The 13,253-nt window shown below is 37.5% G+C and overlaps 1 protein-coding gene across 3 annotated transcripts in view; it reads left to right on the top strand.

Moving 5' to 3' along the window:
- The window catches only part of FBXL13 (F-box and leucine rich repeat protein 13), a 98,732-nt gene that overhangs the window by 167 nt on the left and 85,312 nt on the right, over nucleotides 1–13,253 (top strand). For 2 of the 3 annotated variants that reach the window (XM_062581642.1, XM_062581648.1), the window contains exons 2-3: nucleotides 5,957–6,060; nucleotides 8,688–8,781. In XM_062581642.1, coding sequence (XP_062437626.1) covers nucleotides 5,957–6,060; nucleotides 8,688–8,781 — 198 coding nt within the window. Of the gene's footprint in view, nucleotides 1–5,956; nucleotides 6,061–8,687; nucleotides 8,782–10,783; nucleotides 10,852–12,314; nucleotides 12,470–13,253 lie in introns of all 3 variants that reach the window. The other variant, XM_062581657.1, reaches the window with a different exon arrangement.

Raw genomic sequence — 13,253 nt, 5'->3', positions numbered from 1 at the left:
CCCTCAGGAATGCCCCCTTCAGGCATAACACCCCTGTCAGGAATGCCCTCCCCCAGGAATACCCCCTTCAGGAATAACACCCCCGTCAGGAATGCCCTCCCTCAGGAACGCCCCCTTCAGGAATAACACCCCCCTCGGGAATGCCCTCCCTAAGGAATGCCCCCTTCAGGAATAACGCCCCCGTCAGGAATGCCCTCCCTCAGGAATGTCCCCTTCAGGAATAACGCCCCCCTCGGGAATGCCCTCCCTCAGGAATGCCCCCTTCAGGAATAACGCCCCCGTCAGGAATGCCCTCCCTCAGGAATGCCCCCTTCAGGAATAACGCCCCCCTCGGCAATGCCCTCCCTCAGGAATGCCCCCTTCAGGAATAACACCCCCCTCAGGAATGCCCTCCCCCAGGAATGCCCTCTTCAGGAATAACACCCCCGTCAGGAATGCCCTCCCCCAGGAATGCCCCCTTCAGGAATAACGCCCCCCTCGGGAATGCCCTCCCTCAGGAATGTCCCCTTCAGGAATAACACCCCCGTCAGGAATGCCCTCCCTCAGGAATGCCCCCTTCAGGAATAACACCCCCCCTCGGCAATGCCCTCCCTAAGGAATGCCCTCTTCAGGAATAACGCCCCCCTCGGGAATGCCCTCCCTCAGGAATGCCCCCTTCAGGAATAACACCCCTGTCAGGAATGCCCTCCCCCAGGAACGCCCCCTTCAGGAATAACGCCCCCCTCGGGAATGCCCTCCCTCAGGAATGTCCCCTTCAGGAATAACACCCCCGTCAGGAATGCCCTCCCTCAGGAATGCCCCCTTCAGGAATAACACCCCCCTCAGGAATGCCCTCCCCCAGGAATGCCCCCTTCAGGAATAACACCCCTGTCAGGAATGCCCTCCCCCAGGAACGCCCCCTTCAGGAATAACGCCCCCCTCGGGAATGCCCTCCCTCAGGAATGTCCCCTTCAGGAATAACGCCCCCCTCAGGAATGCCCTCCCCCAGGAACGCCCCCTTCAGGAATAACGCCCCCCTCAGGAATGCCCTCCCCCAGGAATGCCCCCTTCAGGAATAACACCCCTGTCAGGAATGCCCTCCCTCAGGAATGCCCCCTTCAGGAATAACGCCCCCCTCAGGAATGCCCTCCCCCAGGAATGCCCCCTTCAGGAATAACGCCCCCCTCAGGAATGCCCTCCCTCAGGCATACCCCCTTCAGGAATAACACCCCCCTCAGGAATGCCCTCCCTCAGGAATGCCCCCTTCAGGAATAACACCCCCGTCAGGAATGCCCTCCCCCAGGAATGCCCCCTTCAGGAATAACACCCCCGTCAGGAATGCCCTCCCCCAGGAATGCCCCCTTCAGGAATAACACCCCCGTCAGGAATGCCCTCCCCCAGGAATGCCCCCTTCAGGAATAACACCCCCCTCAGGAATGCTCTCCCCCAGGAACGCCCCCTTCAGGAATAACACCCCCCTCGGGAATGCCCTCCCTAAGGAATGCCCTCTTCAGGAATAACGCCCCCCTCGGGAATGCCCTCCCCCAGGAATGCCCCCTTCAGGAATAACGCCCCCCTCAGGAATGCCCTCCCCCAGGAATACCCTCTAAGCCCCCCAGGATTAATCCCCCGCTCAGGACGGCATTGCGGCCCCGCGCCTGTGCTGGCCGCGGTGCTCCCAGCCCCAGCGCCGCTAGCTGCTGGGTGTCAGGGTGGTTTTTGCTCTTCGCCTGCCGTTAATAGCAATTTTGAAGCAATTGATGAAGAGTAAAGATGGCAAGTTAGGCGGAGCAAGATAATTCTGCATCTTGAGCCATGTTTAAACTGAAACTGTGACCAGAGTGAAGACAAACAGTAAACTGCTTTGGCACCTTGGCTAGATTTGCCTAAGTTCCTTAGTTTTAATTGTAGAAATACTTTATTTTTAGATTCCAAATGGAAACTAATACATTGCCACATTTCATTAACACAATGGACAGTGCACAAATAAAAGTTTAAGAGACATCCTGGTATTTTTAAGCCACCAAAAATAGACTGTACTTGCAAGCAGCTATTTTAGCCAGGATTTCCATGGAAATGTTAATAAAAAAAATCTTGAACCAATTAGTATAATTATAGAGCAGCACCGCCAAGCAGACTATGAGTGAGGACCTCTCACAAGAATCCTCTTGACTGTTCTTTGTTTTATTTGAGCACAGAAAACAAAAGATAAGGTGTAGCTGCATAAAGTGTATTTCTTGATTCAACACTTCAAAAATAGCTCATGTTCACATTTTCAAGCAAAAGCTATAAATACATTTGGAATAACAGTAGCATTAAGTTAATAACTAAAAATGAAAGAAAGATCAAATTAAAGGGAATTTCTTAAAGGAAGAAAACAGTTACAAAATTTGCCTGTTTAAGATCTTTTAAAAGACCTTTTTAAAAGGTCTTTTAATTTTTTTTCGTATTTCTTAAGGATTGGTCATCACCAATATCTGTATTTTTTATTTGTTACTTTGTTATATTTTTATTGGTTTATAAAGTCACAGTATGCTTGGTGAGATGATAAATGAGATGATATTGGTCCTGATATTAAGGAACATAAGCTAAGCCCAAACCCGTGAACATTTGTGTATACACTGTTGAAATCAAGAAGTTACAGCTCTGAAATGGCCCCTTGCTGAAAGCTTTGTATGATGAGGCTGTGGTTTGGGCATGGTCCAAACAGAGTAGTCATGTCCTGAAAATCTGGGATTCCCCACTGCATCTGTTTCTTTCATTCACATCTGATTTCTCCCTCTCGAGCCTCGTGCAGATTCAAATTTAAAAAATATACATAAAAAGGTAAACTGTAATCCTGCAAATGCTTTGGATATAATGGCTTTCACTGTTATGACACTGTTACGTCCCGTCCATTCAATATTAAAATTAAATGTGGGCGCAGAGCTGGCTCAAGATTTTTCTGCCATATGAACCCAATTGAATTTTGCCATGACGGATGAATGGCTAAAGTGATGGGAAGCGGAATGGGAAGGTCGAGGAGGCATGGCTTGGAGTAGCGAAGCCTTTGAGAGAAGTCTGGCTTTCTGCTCTTTCTATAGTTAGTGGAAGGCAGTAGCTGACAGCCAGTCCTGGCCTCATTAGGTGTTTTGCGTAGCCTCTACCTTCCCTGCTTCCCCTCACAGCAGCAGTAGACCAGACTTTCTAGGGGTCCAGAGCAGACAAAGCTGACAACCATTTTGCCACACTTTTGCATCAGTTTTGTTACCACTGATAATCTGTGACTTTAGACTACTGCCTGCCTTGCAAGACCTCCTCTTGGGCATGCAGGCTTTTACTGTGTTTACTAAAATGTGTCTGGTTTAGAGTGAAGTTTCTTACTGTAGGTAAATATGAAATAGTAATATTTAACATTTATAATATTGCATTGACATTTAAGTCAATTAAATGTTATTAAATATTTAAAATGTATGAATGATAGTGTAATATGAATATATGCTGATCAACGTCTTCAGTGCAGCAAGTATGAGGCAGTGATAAAACATATTTTTAGCAACAAATCAAAATAGTGAAATTCATATCTTTGTACTTTTTTGGTATATTGATCTGACATACTACCTTTTGTAGTAGTCACTATCTTCATAACGCTAGGAAACCTTAAGTGGTCGTTCAGGATATTACGTTGTGCTAGTTGCTGTACATTTGGCAAAAGACGTTCCGTGCCCAAGGGGGTTTATAATGCGGTGATGAGTCAGCAAACGGGCATGAGGAGACGTAAAGACTCAGCGAGATCATTATTGGTGAGCAGGAAAGGCAGTAGTCTGCACACCAGCAGCATAACCATTATCAAGGGCTTTTATCCAAGCTTCACACAAAATACAGTTTTTGTGTCACCTCAGCAGTTCATTTCTTGATATTCTACTGGAAAAAACAGCATTACAGGACATATTGTCTCTTGATGATAGTATTTGGGGAAAGCACTCGCAAAAGCACTGAGTGTTACAAGGGTTTGCAAGAGAACACCGATTTGTTAACAAAACTGCAGTGAATGGCATGTGCAGATTCTGGATAGCTTTTAGGGTTTGGGATTATCATTAGGTTTTATTTTTAGGTTTATATTGGTTATAAATTACTCATGGGTGGATGCTGTGTTGATTTATCCAGGATTATGAGCGAGAGGAAATTATGAAAATACACCATAGTTTAGAACTTCTGGTAAAAAAAAAAAAATGTTGCATTTACATTGCTTGATTTCTGAGGTATAGATGGATTATAGATGGACTCTTTCAGATTTGTTAGTCAAATTTGTAATGATTCAGTGCAGTTATTTTCAGTTTTACTCTTGGCCTAAGCATTGCTGAAGATTACCTGAATGAGGATTGCAAAGCCAGGTGTTGCAACTCTCTTTTTCCTCATGAAAGTTTTTAAAATGAATTCTCAAATAAGTTAAATTGAGGCTTTGCAGTCCACTGTGTTGTTGGATATTTTCCTCTTTGTGCGACCTTTGAGAACATCCAAAGAAAAAATGTTTTTAGTGTTCATATAAAAAAGAAAAAAAAGGAAAACTTGAAAAAATAAAAAATAGGATTTGTATAGCAGACAGATACTGGTTTAATCCAGCAGAGGGAGCAGCTGAACAACCTTGAGATTGGTTTTGAAAAATCTGTCCATAGGAAAACATGTGAAGAAGGCCATTTACCTGTATATAAATCCATTTGCTATGGATTACAATGATAAATGTTAAATTTATAATGTTTTATTAGTATAGTTAATAATCCAGATATAAAAAATGGCATTTTTATTAAGAAGATTGAATAGATACTAACGTTAGTATAGTGTGTTGCTGAAATGGCACTGCAGTTACAGATCATTTAGGTTTGTACAGTGAGTAAACGACTGCGCCTGCATATTGACTTGCACATCAAATATCTCACAATTGCCTCAGGTGTTTCCTGTTTTAAATATGTAGTTTTATATTTATCTAAGCCAGTTATATTACAGTAATAACAAGCCAAAATCAATATGGATGTTGGAAAATGAGTAAGAAATTTCTGCCTACTCAGTTTATAACCAAAAGGCAGTTGATTGAGAGTGAGAACGTTAGATTTAAGTGGATAGCGAGTTCAGATAGTCAGAAATTTGAGAGGCAATGTTTAGACCTGGAGAGTTAGTATGATCAGAGGCACCACCCAGCTGCACCATGGGAAATGGTGGTAGTGAAAAGCGGGTAGGGACAATGAAAAAACAGTTCTATAAGTGTCAGAACCAGAAGAAAATCTAAAATCTCAAATGTTATTTCTATAGTGCCTTTTACAAGCTATTTTCCTGAAAACAGGCACAGAGAAATACGAACAAGAGAGTATGTCCCAGGAAAATACCTTTTGCCTCAATGTAGATTAATCTCTAGTTAAAGATACACAGTCATGTTTCAAGATATTTACTAGGCACCGAAACTTCCAAATTATAATTTGATTAAATATTCTCCATGGTAACCAGAACTGGTCTGGTTATGAAAAGGTAATGCAAAGTAGTCTAATAACCCAATACTCAGATCTTTCTATAAATTGCATTTCATTTTCAGTGTTGGTTACAGATCAATTTCTGGTCAGGGTTCTTATTCAACATACTCTTTAATTCACAGGATTAATCTATTTTTGAATTCCATTTTTCTTTAATTAAATAAAATTATCCAATCTTCTATATATTTTTCTTTAATGCACAGTAAAAACTAAAGTTCTTAGTAGGCACTGTTAGAGAAATACTATGTATTTTATTACTATCCTAAACCCAAGGGTTTAAAGTCTACTAATTGCAGATATATTCAACGTTACATTTAAAATACAAATGAAATGTAAGGATAAGTGATAAGAGAAAATGGATCTATTTTACAGTATTTTAAAAGAAGCTAGTAGTTGCATTTATTTTATATAGTTTCGTATCTAGATGGTAATTTGCTGTTAGCACAAAGATGTTAATTTACTGTTTCTTTTTGCAGGCTCTGCTTTGTGGTGTAATTGTTATGCGTCCAGAAGATCCACTTATATTTTTAGAAGAAAAACTCAAAGAAATAATGGAAAAGGGACTTGATGCTGGTTTATGGTATATCTTAAATGTTTTTGTGTGTGCTCTGTAGTTTATAGTACTGAACTTAGACTTTTTGAAAAGTGCTAATGCCATGGCCTATACTATGTAGACTGCAAGTTAAACATTAGTATTCCTTATAATGGCCTATGGTATTACAAATGCAGTAAGACCAATATTGACAGTATCCCCTAAAAACATAGAAAATATTTTTATTTTGAATCTATTTTTTTCCTACAGGATATTTAATGAATGTGACTTCTACTTAATGCTCCCTTTAATCTGATAAAACCATTAAACTCTTAATTTTTTGAAATTAAAATTGAAATACTTGTTACTCTTTACAACTTTATTGCAGTCACGGGTATATTTACTAATGTGAGCCAGTGGTGTAGCCCTTTATGTATTGAATCATTAATTGTATTATTTCCCATTTTTCTCTTCTTTGTGTCTTTCACTCTTAAATCACAGTGTGGGATAAAAAAGAGTGAGAATTTAGTTTTGCTTACACTGGAACCTTAGAGAATATTGTGATTGGCTTAAATGGATGCAAGTTTTGGTCCTCAAAATATACTTTAAAAGCATATGTAAATACTATAAGTTACAAATGCCTTCTGAGTTTTTTTTAATATATATCATAATAATTTATTTTATCTTGGTCTCTCAGTGCCTGCTGTTAGAAGAAATAGCTTGACTAGCTTCTAGTTGTTCCATTCCTGAGAAAAGAGAAAGTATGTATGTGTACTCCTAGTTTATTATGCAGAAACCAAGATGCAATTTTGCTTTAGCTGTGAATATTGTCAGGCCGTATGTTCTTGTTTTTGAAGCATGTTCAGTACTGTTAGTACAGCTTTTGTAAAAGTTATTTCACCTCATTTGTTAACATTCACATATAAATGGGTAGTTTCATGGTTCATGTGTATTTCAAGTAAATTTGTGCCTATAAAAATCCTGGAGGTACAAATTCTAGTCCATTGAAGGTTTGAATATCAGGAAAAGATCTTCAGTTAGTGCAGAGAGGAGAGCAGCAAGCTATTGGTATTTGTCATGACATGAATCACTAAAAAAATGGAGTACTGTGTTTTTTCACTAACTGGGCTTCATCCAAGTATGTAGTTGCATTCATAGGTGTTATGGGTGCAAAAATCAAGTCTGCTATTTCATCGTAGCATCAGGATTAAGGTGTCAAAAAACTTTATATATTGAGAAGAACTTCTGCTAACATTGTAGTGTAAGGGAATAAGAAGAGGAGAAAAAAAGGTTTGTAACAATAAAGATGTCTGGAGGCAAAAACTGCTGGGGAGTAAAAGCTTTATATAGGAAGGAGATGACAAGTCTTAATTCAGTATGAATTAAATTCTGTTTTACTTATAGATGCTACACTATACAGTTTCTTTAGGATTCTGCTTAATTGGGTCTGCTATCACTGATGCATTGTTTTTAGTAAGAGACTGTTCTGTTGAGATACTGAGTTCTGTAAGATGCTTCATCATTGTCAGAAAATAGTCATGTTCATCACTGCATTAAAACTGACTCCGAAAGACTGTGCTGCTCTATTTAGATGGGAGCTAGAAAACCTTAGAGAGATACTTGGAAACTTGGAAGAAAGAGAGAGGAGAGAATAGAATTGACAATGTCGTAGTTGATGCTAGGAAAACATCCGTCTTTCGCCTAAATTCATAAGGCTAGCCAGTGACTACCCATGTGTAGGTGCATTTAACAGGTACTCAGGGGCTTACCTTGCTTCTATATTCTACACAAATATCACTCTTAAGGACTTACCTTGCTTTGTATTCTATGCAAATGTCACTCTTGGTTGAAGTTTTTGGTAAGAAGTGCATAATAAATCTTTCATCTTTGGCCCACTGAAGCAGGTATCTCAGGAGCTGCATGGGCTCCTATCCATTTAGGTACATCGTGGTGATGGATAACATCATTTCAGTGGGTGGTTCAGATTTGTGCCCTTATTGTATCAGGCCTTTCCTTGGATTTCTCCATGTGTAACAGAGATTCACCAACAGCCAACCAGTGGATTCGCCAACAGCCAACAATCTGAACCATAATAGTTAGGTTTTATTGTTTACTTTGCATTATTTATGATGCCATTCCTACAAGCTGAAGACATACTTGGTTATTTTAGCTTTCCAGTTAATACTTTTCGTTTCCCTCTTTTTCAGAGAACCATAATACAGCATAGTTCTTTTGATTTACTTGGCTTTTGAAGTGTGTCCTATTCTTTTTTAAGGAAACAATATAGTTTACCTACCTACACTTGTCATAACGTATCTGCAACAGCAGTAAATGCTGCTAAAAATTTAAGATGTCTATTAAATCAGTATTAAGATGAGAAACAAAATAGTTTTTATCTTGATCATTTCTTTTCAGATTATATTACATTAAATATGTTAGGTGCTGATGTACACAATATTTTAAAATAGCTTTAGAATAGCAATAAATTATGGTCATTTGTTTTCATATTTTATAAACATTTGAAAATGGCAGCTATAGTTAGTTGTAATGAAAGTGATATAGATCAGTCTTTTAATAGTAATGTAAATGTAATGTAAATATGTAACTCTGTTAAGTACACAGGAAAGATGCATTTTCTTTTTGTGATACTAACACATATACCTTCTTTTCTGAAGGTATATGTGCATTGATTCTTCTTTACGGACAAACTTGAAGAAGATTGCAGAAACTTACCTTAACACCCTTTTTGGACTAGATGATGAACAGCTGGTAAAAATCTTTGAGCATTTGCATTAACTGTATGCTGTGAAAGAAAATTTCTGTGCAGAATAGTCAAGTTCTAGTTTCAAGTTTTTTCATATTTCTTTTTTATAGTTTACATGAAGAATAGGATACCTTGCATTTCTTTCTGTTAATGTTGATTTGTAATCCTTCAAAAATTATTATCATCAGAGATGAGCATAGCATGTGGATATATGGTGGGGAACAAGTAGTACCTTTTCAAAATATGGTCATAATTAAAAAAAATTCCACATTACATGAATGTAGTTTCAATTGCATATTTTTTTCCATGTATTATTTAATTTTATATAGACAGATGCCATAGATATGATCATGAAAATAGTTTAAAAAGGAAGTGAAGAAAATTTACTAAAACTGTGCACTTATACACAATAACTATTTTTATACAGTGCCTAACTTTTAAATATGTCCGGGAACATTCCTGGCCATTGTTGTCAGCTACTATGGAATGACTTTATTTATGTTAGTAAATTATCTTAGTCTTCAATACAGAGTGTGTATGTGCGACTGTCTAGAGGGGATGGTTCCGAGATTGTTCTGTCAAACCATGATAGGAATTTTTCAAGAGAAGAACTAAGTAGTGCATATAAATCCATTTCAGGGAATATTTGAACAGTTTACTATGGCCAGGTGTGTTCCACTACCTGTGAGTGTTCCTGAGTGTGTTTGAGTGTACTAGCAGAGACACAACATTACAGACTCATTCAGCTTTGGTTTAGACAATTTGAATACACAAATAGTTATATTCTTTTATTTATGCGCATAAAATATAACATAAATGGATGTATTTAAAATACTTCTGTGTATATAAATTCACATCTCTATATTTTACTTTGTCCAGCAAAACCAAATCTGTTATATCTGCCATTCTAATTTATAAGTAGCCACTGTTAAATATTATTTTAGAGAATAAGCAGTTGCATTTATACTGGTCATACAACACTGTCATCTAATACATGTTTAGGCAGATATGAAGGATACCAAAAAAAAAGAAAATAACTTGATGGAGATTTTCTGTCACCAGTTTTCAGAATATTTTTTCTATTTGAATATGAGTACATTCATTCTGTTTGCCTTTTGGAACTGTACACTAATTAATGCTCTGTAGGATTATTTGAGGGCTTAAAATTACATTTGAGCGCTGGTAAATTTGGAGAAATGCTGTCAGCACTGACAATGAGGAGTTACAGTTTGACATAGTATTCTTGTACATAAAGGAATAAGTAGGAAAATATTTTGATTTTACTGATCCAAAAAAGTTATCTGAAGAGAACAAAACCTGTTATTATAAAATGTCCAGAAAGGAGAAAGTTGCTGTATAGCTATGCAAGGGAGCAGTCTAAGCAATTTAATCAGCATGCAGATGTGAAAAATTTTCTCTTAGTTACTCCTGTGTAACACTACTCAGTTTTGTCTTCTCTCAGTACGTTGGCATTTGTATCGTGAATTTACCGCATTTTTTTTGTCATCTGCTTCCTCTTTAGCAGCCTCAAATATTACATTAATTAGCCTAAATCTAAAATGGTTGACTATACAGTACATGTAAAATAATAGGTAAAGAAACAAAGATGTCTCGGTCAAATTCTGTCCTAGATTTTCCAAGGAGTAGGTGCAATAAATGATAAGAACATTTTTCTGAAGTTAAATTGCTGTTTCTACTTTACAAATTCGAAGGACAATATTTTCTTTTACAGGGATGTTCTTTAAACACAAGACCTTAGACTATGGCCTTATGGGATTTTATAAGTTCAAACAGGATTATTAAAATAAATATTGATTAGAATCATATGATAAATGTTTTACATACTGATGGTATGTAAAAGAGTCATTCATCTCTCTGAAATACATACTTTAATTTGCACAGTCCAAATGGAAAATAAAGATATGAGAGTTCATATTTTTGTTTGATTTTTAAATATTCATAATACAGCACTGTTTTGTGTACTAATGCCATGAATAATTTGCTTAGATGACTACAGAATTATTTGCCAAAGTGTCGACCTTCTACAGGAGAAACTTAATGAAGTTATATTTTCAGTAAGTATATGCAATTTACATGCATCTCAGGAACATTTTAGGAAGCATCCTTTAAGAAAGGAATAGTTATGTCATTCCTTTGGTAGGAAAAAAGAAGTTTTCATTTTCATTGAACACTATAATAAGAGAGATTAGCAAATTGGATTATCTGTTTTTACTTTACTTTAGCAATCTTACTTTACATTAAAACCAGTTAATTCAGAATTTCTGCCTGGTCCAGGCCTGAACAAATTCAGCTGACGTTTCTGTACTTCGATCGGATCTGTTTGTGAGGAATATGATAATAAACCCAAGAATTAAAGGATTATTTAAGACACAGTAAAGTTTGGGTCTGAAAGTGAAAAATCTAGGTTCTCTTCTGCTCTTTCTTCGATTTTCTTTGCGCTTGGAAGTAGTTAATTTATGTTTTATTTACTTAATTTCTCCTCTATAATGGGATGATTATTAGATATGTATTAGAGATATGTTTAAAAAAATTGTCACAAATAAACTTACCTGCTAATTTCTTTGTTATAAAATTGAATCAAAATTTAATGATTTTCCTTGTAGAAGAGATCAGATTAGAGATTTAGCAATGCTGTTTTGTTTTGAAAAGCATACAGTACCTGTTATATATGATATACTACTCTGTTAGAAACACTATTGTAGATTCCTACTAAGGATCACAGAATCATAGGATTGGAAGAGAGGTCATGAGGTTGCAAACTATACCTAGGTCATCTGTAGTGAATCATAGAATTGGTAAGGTTGGAAGGGACCACTGGAGATCATCTAGTCCAACCCTCAAATGGGTGGCCCATACGGGAATTGAACCCACGACCTTGGCATTATTGTCGCTTGCAAAACAGAAAATGCCACAGAAGTAGTTCTAATATTTATCAAGCTTGATTTTAGTGATATCAGAGAAGTGTTGGAGACACAATAATCTCTGCAGGCAGTTTATTCCAGTGATTCATAGTCCTATCTGCTAGAAATACTTTTCCTAATACCCAAATCTTGCATGCTAAAAAATGTCTTTTTTTTTCTATTTGTCCTACACACCAGGGACATGGAAGATTTTTCCTTTTCCTTTGTGGCAGCTTTTTGAAGATTGTCTGAGCAAATAGTTATGTTTAATTATAGTGGAAATTGGATTGGAACAATAGAGTGTTCCATTCATAATTGCTTCCAAATATATTAAATGGAATCCTTTTTTACTCACAAATGAGAGACATTTTGACAAATGAAAGTAGTCTTGTAAAGTCTAATTCGTTCAGTAGTCCTTCCAACTAATCAGGTGTGGAGACATACTGTATTTTAATATATCAGCAATGTATGATTCATTTTAAAAACAGTTCAGTTCAAAAGTTTATACTGATAAACTTGACTGCTTTGTATTTCACAGCAAATTGCAGAGTTTTATGGATTTTACTTCATTCAGGTTGGGAGCCATACTAAATTGTTCATTGTATTTTAAAATTCAGAGGGTGGATAAAATATTGTCTACTGAGAAGGAACAAAAGAAAAAAGACAGAGCAGAAGATGGTTCTAGCAGTAGTCCATTATAAATTCCGAATAATAAAAGTAATTATTCAGAAGTGGAACACATTGGTTCAGATTCACAAAGAAAAAAAGATATGTAAGTATTCATAGCTGTTTTTCTCAGACAAAATTAGATGTTATTTAGAGGAAAATTATGCCATATTAATTGAATATGAAATATGCTTTTTTCAGAAAAAAATGGCCCACCAATGTGTCTTGCCTTTAAAGACTTCTGGTCTCTCTCTTTACTGTGGTGTATTGCAGGATGCCGTTGGTTGACCAGTGTCTTAATCCTGCGAGAGACAGTGGATCCCTGTTGTGCTTTGCTGGGATAGTGCTGGTACTCTCCCCTGAAGATTTAGGAATAGAGCTGATGCAAAGCAGGCTTGGGAGGTGTTAGGGATGTGGAGTGTGCTTAAGAAGTGCAGGATGACGTGAGTCAACATGTCCTTTTGGGAGGTGAAGAGTACAGTGATTGGGGTAAAGCAGGAGGGATCACAGGAGCCAGAGTCTTGGCTTCTGTTAGAAGAAATCCATGATAGGAGGTGGGGAAGTAAAGATCAAAATAAATTAATCAGGAAAGAAGACATGGGAAAACATGCTTTGTTCACTCTGCCTGATACTTTCTGTGTTCCACAGATCCCATCAGTATGGGGTTTTTTGAATGTCTCCACACAGAAGGAGCTGTGAACATAGACTCTATTTAACTTGACTTCGCTCAGTCATGTGAAGATCTTTAGAAGTACAGAATGGGGCAAAAGCACTATATATAGCAATGGATTTGATCTCATAAGGTTATATGTGAATCAACAGCTCTCACAAAGCAGGAGGCCCAAACTGTTGTCAAACTTACCTAAGAGGTTTTCAGAGCCTTTCTTTCC

This window comes from Rhea pennata, chromosome 1 (assembly GCF_028389875.1).
Source record: "Rhea pennata isolate bPtePen1 chromosome 1, bPtePen1.pri, whole genome shotgun sequence".
NCBI classification, from domain to species: domain Eukaryota; kingdom Metazoa; phylum Chordata; class Aves; order Rheiformes; family Rheidae; genus Rhea; species Rhea pennata.
The sequence above is the reverse complement of the archived record's forward strand: the minus strand, read 5'-3'. Positions and strand labels throughout refer to the sequence as shown.